Source organism: Sturnira hondurensis, unplaced genomic scaffold (assembly GCF_014824575.4).
Source record: "Sturnira hondurensis isolate 20B ecotype Veracruz unplaced genomic scaffold, ASM1482457v3 Scaffold0000780, whole genome shotgun sequence".
Classification (NCBI taxonomy): domain Eukaryota; kingdom Metazoa; phylum Chordata; class Mammalia; order Chiroptera; family Phyllostomidae; genus Sturnira; species Sturnira hondurensis.
In genome coordinates, this window is record NW_028073411.1 from 6,705,734 (window position 1) to 6,727,689 (window position 21,956).

The following is a 21,956-nucleotide window of genomic DNA, read 5'->3' on the forward strand; positions in this document are numbered from 1 at the left end:
GTTTGGGGGAAATGCCCTTTGCCAGTGTGTGAGTCTACTAACATGAGGCGTTTGAATTAAATGCTCTTCACATATTCCCCTGCTTATTTCCTTCATCACGGCTATAATGCAAATCACTTTTTAAAAATGCATTTATTTCCTATTCTCCTCACTAGATTGTAAGCTCCAAAATAGAGCTTGCATGTTTTTTTCCACTGTTCAGGAGAGGGTCTGTCTCACCTGGGCCCTCGGTAAATATTTTGTCAGTGAGTAAGTGAGTTTTGTATACCATCGGCTTTCCTACCAGGGTTAGACTATGAATGAGGGTATAAATATAAATAGGACATTGAGTTGCCCCTGCCCTCAGGGTGTTCACATTGAAAATAAAATAAAGAGAGAATTTGCGATGTACTTTGTGGAGGGCAGTGCAAAGTCAGTAGACTGATTTTTTAATTGGATGAGGTGGCGGGTGAGGAGGAGGTGGCAGCTTTGCTGGAGGCGTTGGTCCAGTTTAAATATGAACACAGACTTTAAAAATGCCCCCCTCCTAACACTTCTAGAGCCTGTAATTGTCAAAGAGGGTCTACATTGTGATTCAAGTGGTTAACAACAACAACAAAAAGGAGCAATAAAATTACAAGGCGAGCTCACGTTTTTTGAGTGCTTGCCACATGCCAGGCATGGTTTCAGGAGCCTTATGTGTGTTAATGGAATGTACTCTGCACAATATTCAGAACAGACAGGATTGTTATTATCCACATTATCCAAATAAAGTCAGGTACAAGAGGTTAAGTGGCCAGCGCAGCTAGGAATCAGGGTTTGAAGTCCTGTTCTTCACCCTGGCTCTTACAATAGTTATCTCACCCCAGGTTCCAGGGTTGGTATCTGGTGGGATTCCACAGGCCTGTCTTTGCGAAGGACTCTGGGTGGGATAGACTGAGTTTTTTCCAAGCCCACCTCAGCCCTCGTAATTATATATCCTGGGAAGATGAGTGGATGCAGAACGGGTTGTGAAACTCGCCTGGGATCTTCTGTGATGATCAAAAGACTTCTGCTGAAACAGCCTCGGCTTTCTGGCCGGCTTTGGGGCCTCACACCTTTGATGCGTATGTCTTGATTAGAGAACCAGCCAGCTTCCAAATCCTCTGATCCCACCCCTGTAATGCTTTTGTTGTTCTTTCTGCTGTAGATCTCCGTCCCACTGAACATTTTGCTCAATACCAACTCCCCTTGACACCAGTCTGTCTCATTAGCCCTGCACGTTCAGTGCGTTTCTCTGACACAGGGCACATGAGTCAGCATGAACAACATTCCATGGACTTTTCGCTGGCATCGCTGACAGATGCTTACATCTGTTAGTTATGAGCTGAGCTAATGAGAAGAATTCAGTAAATGAGTTCTTTTCATTAGGCCAGTTCATAACTTGATAAAACAAGCAATGCAGAAGTGAGCACCTCTTTGGATCCATTCATTTCATGGCCCTGGGTCTTAAAGGGGAGGGCAGGTGCATTCGGGGTAGAGGAAGCTGCGTGTGCAGACATGCGATGGCCCTGCGTAGATGGCGGACTTCCTGAGGTTGGACACGTCTGGAGTTTTGAGTGGCACCAGTTTACAAAGAACTGGGCAGTAGATATTTCTTATTAATAATAATACTAACCCAACACACACAAAGAAGTGTTCCTCAGTGGTTTTCCACACAAAGAGTTGGAGACTTTTCATTTGGGGATCGTGTAGATGTCTTTTCCCGCCTCTGGATTTGAGTACCCCATGCCAGTCTTTTCACAAATGATTTGGGGGTCACTTAAGTACACTGTTCGGCCCTAAAAATTACCAAAAGGCCATAACTGAATGTGCTGTTCATGTCCACAGAGGGTTTCCTGGAGGCAAGTACAGTGGCTGTTGTGTTTTCTCTGGACCCTCGAGGCTGAGGGCCTGTCTCGGTGTCCCAGGAGGATTTGCACGGTGTAAAACAGCCCGTGTTACCTGCTTCTTTTCTCTCCCCCTGCCTGCCAGCTCGGAGACGTGATGGTGGACATCGCAAGCAACATCATGCTGGCCGACGAGCGCGTCCTGTGGCTGGCGCAGCGGGAGGCAAAAGCCTGCAGCCGGGTGGTCCGGTGCCTGCAGCGGATCGCAACCCACCGACTCGCGAACGGAGCGCATGTTTACTCCACAGTAAGTGCGATGTTATTCTAGAACTCTGAGAAAAGAAGTCCTAGGCTTAAAATAAAAATTAAGGGGTCTTTGTGCATGTGTGGTACTTAGAAGGGCTCCTTGCCTGTGGAGTAGGCATGGACCTAACCATCCTTAGAAACGGAAGGAGATGTTGTGTGGTCCTTAGATGTTACAGTAAATTCTGTTGTCTTCCTGCATGCGAAAGGCTGTCCCTTCCTGTGCCCTCTCTGGCCTGGTTTGGATGGTGGGAGTGACGCCCGCCTTCCTGCAGCTGTGGCCGTGGCGACTGTGGCAACGTGTCCTGCGATTGGCAGACCCCTGAGTTTAGTCTCACTCTTGAGTTTCTTAAAATTGTTGGGGCAGGTACCACCTTTTCCAGGTGATTTTCCATCTTAATATGAACAGCTATTCATCTACGACTATCTAGACTAGTCCCTCCCTTCCTTTTCCTTTTTTAACTTTTAATGGACTTTATTGGGTGACATTGGCTAATAAAAATTATATAGGTTTCAGTATACAATTCTGTATTACATCATCTGTAGATTATATTTGTTCACCACCCTAAGTCATATCTCCTTTTATCACCATTTTTAGCCCCTGGACGCTCTTCTACCTCCCCTCACCCCCTTTCTCTCTGGTAATCACCATACTCGTGACTGTATACTGTGTACTATGGATACGAGCGTTTTTTTTTGGTTTTTTTTTGCTCAGTCCCTTCACCTTTTTCACACAGCTCCCCTACCTCACCCCTGACAGCATCAGTCTCTTCTTGGTACCTATGAGTCTATTTCTATTTTCTTAGTTTATTTTGTTTAGGAGGTTTCACATATAAGGGAGATCTTATGGTATTTATCTTTCTCTGACTGGCTTATTTCACTTAGCATAATGTCCTCCTCCAGGTCTACTGTGATATTGCAAAGGGTGGGATTTCCTTTCTTGTTATGAATGAGTAGTATCCATTGTGTGAACATGCCACAGCTTTTTTATGCACTCCTGTTCTGATTGGCACTGGGGCTGCTTCCAAATCTTGGCTGTTCTAAGTAATGCTGCCACAAACATGGGGTGCATTATATTCTTTCAAAATAGTGGTTCAGGTTTCTCTGGATTTATTCCCAGAAGTGGCATCACTGGGTCATAGGCAGTTCCATTTTTAATTTTTTGAGGTGTCTCCATACTGCTTTCCACAGTGGCTGCACCAGTCTGCATTCCCACCAGCAGTGCACTAGGGTTCCCTTTTCTCCGCCTCCTCTCCAGCACTTGTTGTTTGCTGATTTATTAATGACGACCACTCTGACCGGTGTGAGGTGAGACCTCATTGTGGTTTTAGTGCGCGTGTCTCTGGTGATTAGTAACATTGAACATCTTTTCATTTGACTGTCGGCCATCTGGATGTCTGTTCACGTCCTTCGCCGATTTTAAATTTGATTAGTTAGTTTTTTTGGTATTGAATTATGTAAGTTCTTTATAAATGTTGAATATTAACCTCTTATCAGATACAGCATTGTGAATATGTTTTCCCACTCAGTCTCTTAAAATTTTCTTAGCACAGGTCTTTTACATCCTTGGTGTTTTTCCTAGGAATTTTTTTGGGGGTGCAATTGTGCATGGAATTGTTTTTTTAGTTTCCATTTCTGGTAGTTCATTATTAGTGTGTATAAATGCAACTGATTTCTGTATATCTATTTGGTATACTGCTGCTTTTCTGAATTTATGTATCAGTTTTAGTAGTTTTTGGTGGCATTTTAGGGTTCCCTGATTACAGCATGATGACAGAAGTGAGTCTGTAAAATTTTTATCTGTGCAGCTTTATGTGAAGAGTTAACTAGATCGTCCTGCGAAAGAAAAACGTGAACATGCTGTGCAGTGCTGGACGAGGCGACTCCCGAGGGCATCCCCCACTCCCCTGTTCCTCTCCCTGTACTGTGGCCAGTAACAGCTGTACTCATATCTCTAGCTGGTTTTTTCCCACAGCACCCCTCCGATTTTAGCTCAGTTTTCTGCCAAGTGTTCTTTAAATTATTTTTAATTGACTTTGAGTCTGTCTGATTCTCCACACTTCATGACCTATTCTTTTCCTCTTCACTGATGTCTTTCTATTTTGGGACATCCTTTTGTTTCCAGCCTCTTTTTAAAAAAATCCTGCCATTGGTGGACATAGGGTCTTTGTTTCGTAAGAGTCTGAGTTCTCTTTTAATTTATGTGCCGTGTCTCATAATTTATGTGCTGTGTCTGAAAATCCTCCGAAAGGGCTTTTCTTTCCATTTGCTAAATCTTCTGTAACTTCCGTTTGGTCGACTTTCATAGTATTCGCCCAACATCGCCCTGGAAGCGTATGTCATCAAGGCCACCGGCTTCTCTGGGATGACGTGTACCGTGTTCCAGAAAGTGGCCGCCTCTGACCGCGCAGGCCTTTCCGACTACGGGAGGCGGGACCCAGACGGAGGCCTGGATAAGCAGCTGAGCTTTAAGTGCAACGTGTCAAATACGTTTTCCAGCCTGGCGCTGAAGGTATGTGATGGTCTGTGATTGGTTAAGACCTTTTGCACTTAGACTAGAATGCTCAAAACGTTTTGCTTTGCAAAATCACATTACGATTTTCATGGGCCTGGGAATTTTGGCCCTTTGGACTCCGTTCTCTACACCAAAATATCAAAGTTCTGTTTTACAACTGCAGTGGTAAGAAGATGACTGTATTAGTGTTACATATTAAAACATTATCCTTGACCTTAAATTGCATTTTTTATTGCTCCTGATTTTCAAGGCATGAAAGTATTCTGTGCCCTTGGCTTTGTGCCTACTGAACCTAATGGAAAATTGGCCTTGAGACAGAGCGGTGAATCAGGCAGCCTGTATATCACGAATTTTGGCAAGGAAGTCAAACATGATATGTCTTCAGAAAGCGTGTGTTTTATTGCAGTCAGCAAAATTAAAAGCATTGTTACTGATTTTTAAAATTCAGGGTTTAGAAATGTTTCATTCAAGTCCATTGAAGCAAGTAGTGGAGGTATAATCCAGCCCCTGACGGAACGACATTTTCTCCATTTGCTTGGTGTGGCCACGGGTCACTGCTGTCTGCTCTGTGGATTTTAATTACTAAGTGGTGTCTTTGTTTCTGTCATTTTTGAAGTATATCGCAAACAGGATTGCAGTCCCTTTGATGGCTGCATAGTAATTGATCGCCTAGGTGTTAGGTATTGATGCAGTGTGAGACTCAATCAATATCGAATGAATGAAAAATTAATGCATTTCATCATACATTACCTGGTGACCTCCATAGGAAAGGCCAATTAGCTAAATGCGGAAAGGGCCCGTTCCCGTCACCACGCACGACCGTCTCACCTAGGTCAGAGTGTCTCGTGATCGTGTACTTCCTTGGCTCCTCGTGCTCAGAGGAAAAGTGTCAGGATGTGCTCTGTCTCCTTCTGTCTGTGACAGCACTGGGTGCCCCCAGCAGACCTGCTCCTTTCCTCACTGCCGTTTTCATTGGTCAGAACGTACGGCGAAGGGAATGGAGACAGCATCACCCACAAGCCCTTGCGAGAAAGGGCCCTCTCCAGGTGTGGGTCTTTGAGGAGCACTTAAAATCGATGAATCCTTCTGTCTGAGGAGGTTGTAGTTGGGAGAAAGGAATTAAAAAATGGCGAAACCCTATACGTTTAATCACTCTCACACACCTGCCCCTCTGGGGAAGAAACGTTTCTGCTTTCTAACGTAGAAAGCTTCAAATGAACACGCAGATTTGTCAGTCTTGTGCTGTTCTCCCTTTTGATCCTCTTGTGGCTAGAAGCTAGGGACGCACCGCACTAACATTCACGCTTCGTATGTGGACATGATTAAACTGCGCGAAAGGGGACTGTCTTTTGTGACACAAAATTAGTTAAATATTTTAATGTCAACAGCTCAAAATGCTTCTGCATGTTAACAGAAAACGTTGTTTTAAACTTTATACTAGGATAATTTATATGCTTTGTGTGTGTGTGTGCCTTGAAGACAGCACTAACTACACAACTCAGACATGAAGTAATCAGTATACTCCCCTTCAGTGGGGAAATAGGCTAGCCTAGGAAGTTAAACCCATAAAAACGCAGTCCTTAGCATATAGGAGCGCTACTTGGATTGCTTCCTGCGTGCTTCTTGCATCCTTCTCTGTTTACTTACCATCACAGCCTCATCTGGAGGGACTTCCATCCTGTATTGACCAAACCATGGTTACCTATTGAGTCTCTATGTCTCCGGGCTGTTCCTTGAAAATTCATCCTTCTCATATAGATTAGCCTACTTAGGGCTACTGTTTGGCCAACAAGTACCGATGCAACCATGCCAGTTAGCAAATTATTGAAATGCTTCCTTACCTTTACAAGTAGCTGCTGCCACGGTCTCCTGAGCAGCTCTGCAGCCCTGCTGGCCCTTCTGCTGGGGACACCGCCCGGATGCATTCAGTGCCTGGGGAGCAGGGGGCTCTCAGAGCCTCCCCTCTGCAGAGGTCGTTCTGATGGTCAGTGTGTGCCTCACTTCAGGGTGTTCGTAGTGGCAGCATTATCTTAGATGTACCCAAAGTGGAAATTGACCTCCTCCCCGGTATGTCCTCCCCGGTACATACTTCCTGTCTCTCTGTAGGCTGGCTTGCGGGTGGGTTCATCATTTGTCATTTATCCCTGTTCCATGTCTCTTCCCACCTCCTCTTCCTTTTGTCCAGTGACAGCAAATGTCCCTTGCCTTGTCTCCCAGTCACTGGTCATTCTCAGGCCAGCCTCATGTTAATTCATCTGCTAGAATTTCCTCCTCTTCTCCTTCCCTCCCCAGCACCATGGTTGTGTGTTAACACCCAGCAAAAATGTCACCTTCAAGGAATCTTAGCTGATTGCGTCCTGTGTTTCCTTTCCTCTTCCATCCCGTGTCCCGCATTTCTCTCCCTCACTCAGCCCCTAACCCTCTGCTCATCTCTGTCCTTACATGTCACACAGGGGACTGGGTGGGTTTCCCACCGCGCACACTGGACTGAGGACTGTGTGAGGGCAGAGCTGGTGATGAAGCCACCGGTGATTCCAGCGCCTGGCCCCAGGCGTCTGGCCAGTTTGTCCTCTGACTCCCAAAGCACCAAATAAAATATTTTCATAACCAAATGCTTCTTTCCATCATCGGCACCATAATTCAGATATGTGTAACATCACAATACGTTACCTGTTTTTGATGTACTCCTATAAGCTTTTAGAAATTTGTAGTGTTTTTGAATTTAGCTGTATTGTCTCCAGAAAGAGCCAGTTCTTTAACCCGTTCTTGACTGTACTTTGGAAATTAGTTTTTCCTCTACGTATCTCCTATTTCCCTCATGTCAGGCATTTAGGGCTTTAGCCCAAATGAAGTCCTTTTAATTTTGCAGACCAGTTATGCACATTGTTTTGCCTCTGCCCTTTTCCAAGCCCTCAGGACCTCCCCTGCCTGGGGACATTCCTGCTGCCCTCCCTGTAAGAGCTCTTTTTCAGAGTTTGTCATGGCCTGCTAGTCCCATGGTGCTTTGCTCTTCCTCCAGAGTAATTAGAGGCTGATGTGATGGTGAGTTGGGTTACCGGGAGAGAGGCCACAGGAAACGGTGACTCAGAGTGCGGTCCTTCTGCAGCCAGGCAGCCGAGGTTCACATTCCGCTGCCCCAGGTGACTGCTGTGCAAACTTGGGCAGGTCCTTAACCTCTCTGATGTCCATTCCTCATCTGTTCCATAGGAATCATGGCATGGTACTCAAAGGGTTATTAAGAGGATTAAGTGAGGCACATATATAGACGTTTACAACAGTGCCCGGCACAGAGTAAGCATGTGATAAATGTTAGCTGTTTTTATTACTCTTTTTTTACTGTTGCATCTCTCTCTTGTTAAATTGTGAATAGTTGAGGGCAGGCACATGACTCATTTCATCGTGTGTCTAGATTCTGCTCGGTACTGACACAGAGGAATGAAACATTCAGTAAATGTTGTTGGATAAAAATTAATAGTCATACTTGATTAGTAAAGAAAGTCAGTTAAAAATTAATTCTAAAGGCAAACATAATCCCTGTTAATCTTTAGAAGTGAAATAATCAGAAGGTGGTCTGCAGTTCAGAACTAATTATACATAAGGAAATAATTAGGATATGCCATTAAATCTATCTGTTTGAAATTGAGTGTGTAGATAGTCAAGAAAACATGGACAAATTGGTATTTTATTCTTTTAAATCAGGTGGCTCTTTGACTCTTTTTGATTTTATTGTCAGAATTCTATAGATGTAAACAAATTAGGATTTTAGAAACATTTAATTTACTAATTACATGGGGGTAGGACTCCAGATTGCTTTGTAAGGAATGATGTTAAAATTTGGAGGTATTTAAGTTAACATTACCTATAATACTTAACATTTTCTTCTTAGTTTAATGTCATTGTAAATAGAGACATATACATGAATTGAGCAAATAAATTCATAAGAGCCCTATGATAACATTGCTTTCATGTGTGTTTATCCTTTGTCAGTTTCTAGTATTAAGATTAATGCTAGAATTGTGGAAGAAACCTGTGATGAGGTTCTGGATCACTGTGGGCAGTCAGGGACGTCTTTGTCCCCAGCCTCCCGATGACCCCTCGCCACACGATAGCAGTGATGATAATCAAAATGCCACCCACAGTTCTGTAGCTTTGGTTCCTGCTGTGGTCATGATTCCCTTGGTCCTCACATCCACTGGTTGGGAGGACAAGGAGCTGTATTTGGTGGATGAGGCCCAGAGAGGGAAACAAAACCAGGTAGAGTGTTAGGCAGCTACGAAGCGGTGGCGCGGGGACCCTGGTCCCGGTTCCTTTCCACATGGGTGGCATGTAAGCTTTCAGGAGTAAATATTAGACACCAAAAACATGTATTTCCTAGAGGGTGTTCAGAGAAAATTTCCTCATTGATTAGCTATAATTCGTGTATTTCTATCTGTTTCCATTGCCATAATCCATACTCTAAAAACAAATATATGTTTAAATGAAATTATAAACTCTGTGGTCCTCCACCTCAGGCCAAGTGGCACAAGGAATAATCATGATAAGTGTAAAAAAATTGAATGAGCTTTTCTCGGTGGTTTTTTAAAATTAGATTTTAACCTTTTCATAATAAATGACCACTTCTTTCAAAAAATTAAATATGGAGGTATCCCATTCTTACTATAAAACTCAAAACGGTATTGACACAGCTGAAGTTTGTTCCTCTGGCCCCCCGAGGCTGCCCTCCCTCCATCACAGGAACCGTGGTCATTATTTAGTTGTATTGTTTATTGCACTCAGAGGATGGTGTGAAGGCCAGAGGGACGGAGCAGCCTGGATGGAAGCTCTCATTTCTCAGTGTGCTGTCCGTTCACCTGGGTTTTTTAAAAATCGTTGTTGTTCTTTGATTGGTTTTACAAGCTTAAACTTGTGAAGCAAAAGTTTTTGGACTTCTGGAAACTATAGGTGTCACTTTTTTTTTCAGCTGTCTTTTAGGAAATATTACTAGGATTTGTTATAAATGGGATTTATCGTAAGCGATACTTTTCGACTCATTTTGTATTCAAGAATTTTAAAGTACAGAAGTTTTAATAGATATCTACGCTTTGTCAGTTTTCCCTCCTTTAGTTGGTCTCGTTAGTGTTTTTCCTTTTTTGGACGGCTTATTATGCACAAAATAAATTTGTACACTTAATAGAAATTTCCTATATTAGCGAATGAGTCTGTAACACCCCCTTTCCCCCATCAGATTGTATTTGTGAGAGTAGAAGAAATATCTTTATGCATTTTCTCAGGTGAAACCTTCCTGGTATTTTCTCGGCATCTTCAGACCGTCAGCGTTCAGATTTCCAGAATGCTTTCCATTCGCCTGCCGGGTCCCAGCATCGGTCTAAGCCCAGCAGTCAGAGGCTACTTCTAAAAATTATTCACTTGCTTAAGCAGAACTCCTTTTTAAAAAAAAACATTTTACATATTTATTTTTAGAGAAAGGGGAAGGGAGGGAGAAGGAGAGGGAGCAGAACATCAATGTGTGGTTGCCTCTTGTGTGCCTTTGACTGGAGACTTGGCCCTCAACCCTGGCATGTGCCCTGACTGGGAATTGAACCAGAGACCCCAAGTAGAACCTATTTTAAGAAAATAAACATGCCACACAGACTTACTAATGTTATAAGCAATGGTCTGCCTTTATCAGATGAGTACTAGTAACACGAGGTGGGGGGCTAGAAAGGTAAGGGAAATGATCAAGTTGGAGGAGCGGTGAGTCATTCTGTGATACTGCAGATACTGGTTTTGCTAGAGGTACGTGCAGAGTGTCGAATGGGTCCAGAGGAGGGAGCAACCAATTCTTAAAGCAATACACGAGGACTGATAAAATTAATCATCCAAAAAATGAATAAAAACAAAAAAGCCCTATTTAAAAGGGACTTTGTAAAGTCCTTCTGATGGCCGCAACCGCCTTCCTTACCCTGACCTGTCCTTCACCTTGCCCGCAGAGTGACCTTGGTAAACATCAAATCTGCTTAGTTTGAGTTTGCCAGGCAGAAGAACAGTACAGCATTTCACCCAAGGACACTGGCATGTGCAATATTTGCAGTGGCACAAAGACAAGAGAATGCCCAGAAACAGAAATCTGGTGTGGCTGGATAAGAGGTTGTAGTGTGGGGAGTGTTAAAAGCTGAATTTGACACTTTTATTCAAATGAGGTGATGTACTTAGGACGTGGGGGCAGTATTTTCTAATCCTTCGAGAAGCAAGGTGTCATTTAAAATTAGACAATGTGATCCCATTTATTTCTTAAGATGAAACTCCTCCAGCAACGAGAACATTAGATTGCAGAGAGGGGTTGGTTGGTGCCAAAGGAAAGACTGTGATAAATTTTTTAAATAGAGACTTTTGTTTTAGATAGTTAATTATTTGCCTCCTGGGTTTATAGATTTATTTTTTTATTGAACACTGAATAATTTATAATGTTAAAATTCCTAATAAAGAAGTCTGAAAACCATTCAGTAATCAGCCAGCATCTTCTGGTGTTCCTGTTTGCTGCTGTGTTTTTCTAAACATGATGTGTTTCTTAGTCTCAGAGAAACTTCTAACGAAGAATTTGCTGAATCTAAGCTTCTATTTTCTTTGCATAATTTCTTTGGCTGTTTGACAGTCTGAATCCATCATAAATCAACTTAAAGTTCCATAAGCCCAAATTAATTACTCACGTTTGTGATATGCTGCATTTGTACTTATTTACCAAATTTTGTCATTGTAAAATCGACATAAAGAGTTATCAGAGATTCCTGATCTGTTCAATGCTATCTGCTTCAGCAGTGTATGTTATCATGGGGAAATTCACTCTGGTTTGAAGTTATTTTTTTTATTTACTTCTTTAACTTTGAAATAGAGTTGCATTTCTCTTTCTTTTATACTTTGCTTCTTTGCTTTTATGTGGTGTTCAGACATTTCACTGAACTGATAAATTGTTTTAGTTGTTAACGTTTACGTACATATTTTTAAAAGTATTCAGCATATAATTAGAAAGCTTTTGTAGTCGTCTAAAATATTCTTTCTGGTTTCTACGTACTCAGACTAATATGGCAACCTATTTTTGTTGTTTTTCACACGCTTTCAGAACACTATAGTAGAAGCGTCAATTCAGCTTCCACCATCGCTGTTCTCGCCAAAGCAGAAAAGAGAAGTCAGACCCGCCGACGACTCGCTCTATAAGCTCCAGCTCATCGCCTTCCGCAACGGAAAGCTGTTTCCAGCCACAGGGAACTCAACAAACTTGGCCGATGATGGAAAACGGCGTACGGTGGTCACCCCCGTGATTCTCACCAAAATAGGTTTGCATGTGGCATGTGTTGTTATCCGTGCACACTGGGCAATATGACTTCAGCATTCACTGTTCCTTGAACTGCCGACTATTGTTTTTTTTCTTGCTTTTTAAAAAATTATTTTTACTTATTTATTTTTTAGAGAGAGGGAAAGGGAAGGAGAAAGAGTGGGAGAGAAACATCAATGTGTGGTTGCCTCTCATGTGTCCCCTAGTGGGGACCCGGCCCACAACCCAGGCATGTGCCCTGACTGGGAATTGAACCACTGACCCTCTGCTTCCCAGGCCCGTACTCAATCCACTGAGCTACACCAGCCAGGGCTGTTTTTTTTGTTTTTGTTTTAATGAACCACTACTACAGAAGAAAGGTATTGCACGTTCCTGTAGGTTGGCGTTCAGTTGCGCAGGAAGTTTGTTTCAGACATCCTCTTACTACCTCCCCCTTTCCCCAGACGGCGTGAATGTGGACGGCCACCCCGTCCCCGTTAATGTGACATTGCGGCGGATCGCGCACGGGGCCGACGCTGTGGCCGCGCAGTGGGACTTCGACTTGCTGAACGGACAAGGAGGCTGGAAGTCAGACGGGTGCCACATCCTCTACTCGGACGAGAATATCACTACCATTCAGTGCTACTCCCTCAGCAACTACGCGGTGTTAATGGTACTGCAGATGTTCTGTTCATTCATAAATACACCGCCTTCTCGTTTTTCACTTGGGCCTAGTTAAACTCAGATGAAGATTAAAAAAAAACACAAACTTTTAACATAGATTGCTTCCTTTAAGTGAGAAGTGATTTTTGTTGTAATTCTGATTATAAAGAGAAGTTCTCACCAAGTGAAGTAGATGGGATTGAATTTGGAATAGGAATTTTCAGTAAACTTTTTTAAGTGAATCAGTTCACCCAGACTTTGACCTTCAGATCTGGGGACATCTTGGGTGTACACAGTCCAGCTCTCAACCCAGTAGGTGACTCATTTGCCCAGAGATAAACAGTGATTTTTCTTTAGTGTCTTTGCAAATTAAGGGTACTGGTGGTAATTTCAGTTTAGTCACTGTAAACTGGATTGAGACAAATCATGTCTTTTCCATTTTAATGCTAATCAAGCAATATTTTCTGTTATCTATCATTATTAATATTTGGTAAAGTAACCAGTCATTAATGTTAGGGACAGATCTTTTCGTGAATCAATTATTTCTGTGAACTCAATCCCTGAGTTAACAATTATGAAATCAGCCATGCTAATTTTTATTTTCTATTGCAGTTATTATAAGATACCTACATCCTAGAGTATCTGTACATGTATTTAGAGTATAGTGGAAGGAATTACTAATGACTCTGAAAGACAGTTCAGAAATGGCTTGAGGCTAGCCTGGGAGTGAGGACGCCTACGTTTCGTTTCTGCCTTCAGCTTCGAATCTGTTATCCAGACAGTATTTCATGAAAGCTTCAACTAGTCTTGAAGTGTGATACGTTTTGCTTTTTGTGATTTATTCTTTTCTTGAAAAAAATAATAAAGGGCCTTTGCCACTAGAAATGATCTTAAAACAAGCACGGATTAGAATAGATTTCCTCAAGTGTTGCTTTTCCCTCTGCTCCTCATTTTCGTATACCTCACGGGGCGTACCTGACCAACAGGAAGAGTGAACAGGTCGTTTGGCAGGTGTAAGGCTCGTCTATTCAATGGCATCCAGTCACGTGTGCTGTGCATCCCAGGGGACAGTGAGCACAGTCATGCTATTTCGACTCAGCTGTGTTTACAGAAGTCGTTTATCAGTTTGGGTTTAAAGTTTGTGTTGATAATTTAGGAATATCCTCACAAGTAGAAGATGTTTGATTTCTGTTAAGAGTGAGTCTGGATTCTGTATGCTCACATTTTATTAATTTGTAGTAACCTTTCTGATTAAAGCATGAAGCATTAATGAAAATATGAAGCATTTTCTCTTTCACTTTAAAGGTATTTTCTCATTCAGGTTTTTGTTATAAAATAACCAGAAACTGTGAAATACTGAAGGAGAGATAATAGAGATACAGCATTGTCTGAAATTTATATAATAGTTAACAAGAATATGTTGGGGAAATAAATGAAACACAAAACACACATAAAAATGCATTTTTTAAGCTTCACTGGTAATGATATGATAGTATACTGTATGAAACTTTTGTTTTTATTTAATTGAATACCAGTTTAAAGCATCTATTTTTGAACTTCTAGCTGTTCTTCTAAACTATTTAAATTAGTATAATCCCTTTCCAGAAGAAATAGTTATTCTTTTTATCTTTCATACTTTAATGTTTTAAAAATGCAATATACAATTCTTATAAGCTAAAAGATAGAACTAAGATTTTTTATTTACTTTTAAAGAATATTCATTCTTTTGCCTTTCTTAAATATAACTGTGCCACCTAGAGACCACAATGTGAAATGTACCTAGTATTATTGACAAATGTATAATAAAATTAGTGTGTGTGATTTTCAGTTGCTAATTAAACATTAAAGGCAATTAAATGAAGTCATACCTACTTTTAAATAATATCTAAAATACAAGAAATGTCTTAAAAATTCAGAAGTCAACATCTTTTTTCCTTACCTGACACAATTTTGAGTAATAGATAAAAACCTTATATTGTAATATATGGTTTTATATAGTAAGTCTTAAATTTCTGTGTTTTTTTTTTCACATAGTGCATAAATCTTTTCCTGATCTGGTTTTAAAAATTTTTGTGTTAAAAGTTGAGACAAAAAGAATATATTTGTTTATAAATCTCAAACAGATACCGTAATTCATTGCCGTAGACAGACGGCTAAGGTGTCTGTAGGAGCCACAGACCAAGTTTAGAGTTAAGCAGAAATTGGGTCTGTTGGAGTTGGATGATCAGAGGTAGCCAGTTTTTGTCAGGAAGAATTCTAGGAGCTGGGCCAGTAAGAAAAAGAAGAAACATAAATAGCAAGAAGGTAATGATTAGAGTCAAGCCATTTGTGTAGTGCGTAATACTCTAATGGTAATGGTAGTGAAGGTAAGATGACCTCTGTATTTTGATTCCCATTTGTTTTATTCACCTAGAAATATATAAAACTAGAGAGTGCTCATTTGTCTTGATATCTCGCTAACATTGCTTTCAAATATTGTATATATAAAACTTGCTGAATGAAGGCAAACTTTGGTTCCATTTGCTCTTTAATTGAACGTGAGTTGTAGCCATGTTTCTGTTAAGTAGGCACTGCATTCGGACAGAGCAGACGTTTTAATTATTTCCGCACAGTAATGTATAATGAACTCTTGACTTCCACCACTCTCTCAAATAGGTAGCCACCAGTACCAGTTTCTTGAGTATTGTTGGAGAGAGTTTCAGGTTTAGTAAAGCAAAATGAATACATTTCCTTCCATTTTTACAGGAAGGCTGCATGCTACAAACATTGTTGCAAACCAGGCCTTTTTTTTTTTAAATGAAACTATGTTTTATGATAATGATGGTTCCATGGGACAATAGATTTTTGATGATGAGACCTTATGGTGGTGGAGATGTCAGGAGCGAATTTTCACTCAGCACATGTACTAGGTACTTTTCTATATCTGCATTAAATTATTTGGTCATCATAACACTTTGCGAACTGTAGTAACTGTTATCATTCCCCCTTCCAACCCTGTCCGTGGTTGGAGAAACTGAGGCATAGAGAGCTTAAGCAGCATGCCCTAGTTTACAAATTTAGTTAGCATTGGAATTGAGATTTGAATGCAAATTTCAGAAATTTGTGTTCTTAATCTTTGCTAAATCTCCTTTCTAAATATCACATCAGTATAAAAGAGCTTCCTCATTTGCTTTCACCTTTGAATATTATTTTATGCCGCTCCTATAATTTATTGGCCTATTCCTCTATTTTGTTTTCAATAATTTGATTATACTGTATTATTTTACACATTTAATAGGAAATCTTGCAAGATAAATTCCTAAGTGGAATTGGTAGTCACAGGGGATCAACCAACTCCTTCCTTCCTTCCTTCCTTCCTTCCTTCCTTCCTTCCTTCCTTCCTTCCTTCCTTTCTTCCTTCCTTCCTTTCTTTCTTTCTCTCTTTCTCTCTCTGTCTCTTTCTCTCTTTCTCTCTCTCTCTCTCTCTTTCTTTCTGGTTAAAGTGAGATATTGAGCAAAGTGCACAGATATTAAATGTCTATCTTGCTGATGTTTTTCCATGGAAAACATATTTTACTGCCATCAGAATCGAGATTCGTACTTCGCGCCCTTGGTAGCTCACCCATGTTTCTTATTAGTTAATTCCCATCATCCTGTCAAGAGATGTGCACCCTTCCGATGCCAGTCATAGTGAGTTTGCTTACATCATTAGAATTGCACAGTAGGTGCTTTTTGTGTCTGGTGTCTTTCCCATTACAGAGGTCTGGGAGATGTATCGTTTTTGCGTGTAGCAGCATTCCTACCTAGTCGTCCATTGTATGAAATGCCCAAACTCGAGCATTCCACTGTGGGTGGACGTTCGGGTTGTTACTAGGTTCTGGCTCTCAAGAAAATGCTATATTACTCATGTACATATTTGTTGATGGAGTAAAATTGTTGGATTGTAGGCTGTCCCTATCTTTAGCTTTAGTAGATGATACCTCACAGTTGCCCCAAGTGGCCGTATTGGGTTTATGGTCTGACCCATAATGAGAGTTTTAGTTGCCTCACATCCTTGCCAGGGCTTGGCATTCTAAGTCTTTAATTTTAGTCTTTGGTGCTGGAATTATGACGTATCGTTGTGGTTTCGATTTGCTTCCCTCTGGAGACCAGTGATGCCGAGCACCTCTTCAGTTTCTTGGCAGTTTGGGTATCCTTTCTCTGTGACATTTTTGCTCAAGCCTTAACCTTTTTAAAAATTATCTCTGACCCTTTTTTTCTTCTTTGACATACGGCTCTGGATGCATTGAAGGTGTATAGCATAATGACTTATGTATACAATGAAATGATAACCACAGTAAGTTTACTGAATATCCATGATCTCTTACGGATTTAAAGAAAGGAGACTCTTTTTCTTGTGATGAGAATTTTTAGGATTTACTCTCATCGACTTCCAAACGTCCTGTATGCAGCCATGTCAACTCCATTCATCGTGCTGTTCTTTACATCCCCGGCATTTATCCATTTTATGATCGGAAGTTTGTGCCTTTTGACTGTTTGTCCAGCTCCCCCACCCTCCCAACCCTCTGCCTCTTCTCTTTGTCTATGAGGGTTCTTGTTTTCGTTTTGTTTTGTTTCGTTAAGATTTCACATATGTCTTTGCTTATTTCAGTTTGGTTGTTGTCTACTGTTTACTTACTGACTTATAGGGATTCTTGCTATGAATTGTGGACAGGAGGTTTTTGTTGGATTTTTGTGTTGTAGATATCTTCTCCCAGTCCAGTCAGGCTGCGGTAACAGAATTCCACAGACTCGGGAGTTTGTAAACCCCAGAAATGTATTTCTCAAAGCCCTGGAGGCTGGAAGTCCAAGACCAGGTTCAGTGTCTGATGAGAGCCCAGTTTTTCTCCTCACACATGGGAAGGGATGAGGGGGCTCTTTGGGTCTCTTTTGTAAGGGCAACAATCCCATTTGGGAGGATTGCCTTCTCGTGACCCAGTCACCTCCCAGAGGCCCCGCCCCCTAACACGTTACGTTGGGGAATAGATTTCAACATATGTGAATGAGAGGGGCACAAACATTTAGCCTATAGAAATGCCTTTATCCTTTTTCTCTTAATTTTTTTCATGGATAGAGTTTCTTAATTTTCCTGAAGTTTTCTTTTTTAGTAGCAAGTGCTTTTTATGTTCTGTTTGAGCGATTATCTTTCACATTCAGCCCTCTGAGTAGACTGGAAGTGACTTGGTGTACATTGTGATGGGGGGGCACGGTATTTATTATCTGTGTCTTAGGGAAACTGTTTATTTCTGATTTCAGATCTATTTTTACATTTTAATTTATTGGTAAGCTCTTTTTGTAATTCTTTATGTTCTGACAGAGAGCACCGTTATATAAATATATATTTATTTATTTAACTTCTTCAGATCCTGGCAAGATTAGAGAGAATTACTGATTTATAATTACCCTTGTTATTGATGGGAGGCTAATGAGTTCTTTAAAACTGCCAGTGACTTTATATTTTATATGTAGTAATTCTCAGGCTAGAAATAAGTTGAAAAAGTATGAATCTTTGTCAAGGAAACAAATATTATCAGCTTATCTTGCACTTATTGGGGTCCTCAATAATAATCGTCTCTGTGAGTTTTAACACACTGTCACGTGTTCTGATACTGCGCAGTGTTTCTGGACAACTGGGCTTCTCAGTGCCTGGCTCAGTTACCTGCTCAGACTTGACCATGTAGAAGAGTGACCGGGTCACCATTTAGTTTAGTGGTGGGCTGTTGTAGACACTGGTGGCCGAGGCTTCCTGTCTTACACTGTTTGCCTCTGTGAGTGGCAGTCTCACTTTTTCTTCTCGTGGGCGTCTCCTAGTGGCCATTTTTGCACAGTGCATTTAGTGATGTTTTGGTGATAGGATCCCGAAGCCTGTATCTGTTCACTAGTATAATTAAAAATGATTTTCATTCAGATTTCTGCTTTACCTCTTTTGTTCAGGATCCCTAACCTCTTTTCTGTCCTAATTTTCTCAACTGTCTTAAACAGTTTTATATTCTCAAGAATTTGTTGCCATCAAGATAGGTTTTTCGTATCTTACTTGTTCTCCCTGAACCAGGGGCCTTTAAATGCTGGCAAACATTTGACCCATGGGCTCAGTGGAGTCATTGCTGGTTTGTTTGTTTTATTTAATGCTGGAAAGCTAGGAGTGATTTGAAAATTGTTTAATGGTTCGTGGTTAATAAGTGCCTACATAATGGCCTCGGTTAGCCTCTGGGCGTGCGAAGCCTGAGACAACTACCCTCTGGCTGGGGTTCTCTGGCACTTGAGCAGGTCAGTTTGNTCGTATCTTACTTGTTCTCCCTGAACCAGGGGCCTTTAAATGCTGGCAAACATTTGACCCATGGGCTCAGTGGAGTCATTGCTGGTTTGTTTGTTTTATTTAATGCTGGAAAGCTAGGAGTGATTTGAAAATTGTTTAATGGTTCGTGGTTAATAAGTGCCTACATAATGGCCTCGGTTAGCCTCTGGGCGTGCGAAGCCCGAGACAACTACCCTCTGGCTGGGGTTCTCTCGCACTTGGGCAGGTCAGTTTGCTGTGACAACCCTGACTGGCCCTGGAGAAGCAGTGCCCTCTGTGGCCAGGGACGTAGGACTTGTGCTTTTCTCCAGTCGTGACTTTGAGTTAGGAGTCACTGGCCTCTGTTTCAAAACCTGCTTTCTTTCTCCCTTGACGTCACATTTATTTGGCTTCAGAACAGTGCTGATTTCTTTTAAGCATAGACAGTGTATACACTATATAATATATTTTGGGAACTGAATGGGCACTTTGATGTCTTATTAGATACTATCCAGGTACCTCGTGCATTACTCTGCCAAGGTCTGTAGAAGGCACACACCCTCCTCTGACCCTTACCCCAAAACTGACAGGTCGGGGGTGTCTCCAGTTGTAACTGCCCCCAAACTATATGGCTAGCAAGGAAGTGGCCGCCTGTCACTGGGCAGTCCCCAGAAGAATACAGAGCAGGAAGTGCATGGAACTGGCCCTGAGGCTAAATTCGAGGTATTGGAAGTTTATTCTGTTATTCATTCTGCACAGGAATAGTTGCTTCTCATAGGAATTGAAGGAGAATGTGTCTGCTCTTAACTAGTATCTCACTGGTTCTCATTGTCCCATTTTTTTTCATTTTCCCATTAACAATCTGGACCCTTACCAGAATGCAAATACATTGAGACCACACACCACAGACTAATCTTGTGGGCATCTCACAAGGGCCTGTTGTTCCAAATTCCTGGTGATAGGCTTCCGTTTACCCACTGTCAGCCCTCAAGGGCTGTGACTGCATCCTGCGTTTTCCTGAGGATCTGGTGCTTGGCATGGTGCCCGGTCACGGTGGGCACTCACTCAGCCCTCGCCAAAGGCATAGATGTGTTCCAGGTTTGCGACTCACTGCAGTGCGGTGGAGCATGCATTTTCCATGTCGTGCCATCCGTTTCTGATTCACTGTGATGTTTGTGGGGCTCTGGGGGTCTCCATCCGACATTTGGTACAGTGAGGGGCTTGTTACAGTGTTCTGGTTTGATCCATTTAGATCTGTAATCATATATTGCAAACTTCTGATTCTTTCAGGGACGATGTGCCCCTTCTTTCCTACATCATCAAGGCCATCTTGAGTTTTCCTGCTTGTCATCTGTTCACATCCTTTTTTTCATCTAGCCTTTCTCCTTTCAGCTATTATCTCAAGCTTTCCGAGTCTGTTTGCAATGATAATTTAGTGGCAGGGTGTGGTGAGCAGACAGCTTCAAATCCTGCTGCCCCAGTTCTCAGGCACGGCGGCCGGTGCCGGGGCACAGGCTTCTTCCTGGCCTGCGCTGGTCCTTTACAAGAAAGGGATCCTTAAGACGTCTGTTGTTTCCTTTGGGGGGGTGCTGTCTACACTGTGTGGGGGGTACGGACTTGGCAGCCACCCTCCTCCGGATCTAATCCTTAAGCAGTTAACCTCTTCGGGCCCCAGTTTTTCAGGCTATAAAATGAAGCTAATCCTATGATCTGGCTCCTGGGGTTACTCTACAAAGTGCTTGCACAGTGCCCAGATTATGGAAATGCCATGTAAGTGGCTTGCTGTTATTGCTCACGCTAACTGGTTTTTGAACATTTCTCTCCAATGACCACGCTGCCCTTACCTTCCTCAGATATTGTTGTGGTCTTGTGCCCCTGTCGTCCCTGTGACTTTCAGCTCTTCAAGGACAGGAACCACATCTTACCATTATGTCCCCAGTGCCTCACAGTGTTTGGTCCATTCGTGTTTGTTCAACTTGACTGCAGGTGGCCAGCGAGGTCTGATTGGGCTCTATTGACCTAGAGATACTGCTGTGTGGTCTTCCATATCAGCTGGTGAATATGCAGATCGATGAGTGGGATGAAGGGACATTAAAGGGGGTGAAGTCTGGTCGGCCCTTCTAAACCACCCACGTGCAGGCTTCTGTTCTCTCTCCATTGGCCTCACAGCACATGTACAGAGCAGGTGTAAGGCAACAGGAGTGCAGTGTAGAATGCAAGTGTGTGTGCACACACCCCCTATACATGTATGTACATGTACACGTGCATATGTATATGCACATATATGTGTATATGCACCTATATACATACCATAAGTGGAAGTTAGGAAGGCAAAGTAGTAAGACATGAGGAAAAAAGCACAACGCACTAGTCCTTGAATAAAATGAAGAAATGTAAGGATTGGAGTTTTGTTTATCAGTGTGTTTTAGTTACTAGAGAAAATCGCAGTAGTTCTGTGTCCAGAAACATGCAGCTAGAATGATGCTTTTTTTGCCCCACTCAGGATTTAACAGGATCTGAACTCTACACCCAGGCCGCCAGCCTCCTGCACCCTGTGGTTTACACCACGGCCATCATCCTTCTCTTGTGCCTCTTAGCGGTCATCGTCAGTTACCTGTACCACCACAGGTAAGAACTAAAGCTTGACAAGTGTAGGACTTTGATCTAGAGGTGTTTATTTCACATTTAAATAGGATAACTCTTGGGTCGTATGCCTTGCCATCTTTCCAAAGTAAGGACAGTTACTTTAGAATACATACAAGCTTTGTTCATTCCGTGAAGTTTGAGGCATAAATAATTAGTGCATGAGATGGTCAGTTCATCTTTCACAGCATCCAGTCAGCTTTCTGGGTGGGTGTCAGGGAGAGAATGTGGGAAGTCTGTGTGGGAGGCTGGGAGGCCCAGTGGGGAGCAGCCAGGGGGTGAGGTCACGTGGAGGGGGGCTGGGAGGTCCAGTGGGGAGCAGTGGGGTGGGGGCGGGTGAGGTCACGTGGAGGCTTGTTCCCTGGAGAGACGCCTTTGAGGACTGGACTGTGGTATTATTTCTGG

General features: G+C 42.1%; 1 protein-coding gene across 1 annotated transcript in view; it reads left to right on the top strand.

The window, feature by feature from the left end:
• ADGRA3 (adhesion G protein-coupled receptor A3) overlaps positions 1-21,956 on the top strand; it is a 105,733-nt gene that overhangs the window by 67,984 nt on the left and 15,793 nt on the right. The window contains exons 11-15 of the mRNA XM_037045004.1: positions 1,993-2,154; positions 4,459-4,662; positions 11,762-11,975; positions 12,418-12,626; positions 21,412-21,536. Of these exons, the coding sequence (XP_036900899.1) occupies positions 1,993-2,154; positions 4,459-4,662; positions 11,762-11,975; positions 12,418-12,626; positions 21,412-21,536 (914 nt within the window). The remainder of the gene's footprint in view (positions 1-1,992; positions 2,155-4,458; positions 4,663-11,761; positions 11,976-12,417; positions 12,627-21,411; positions 21,537-21,956) is intronic.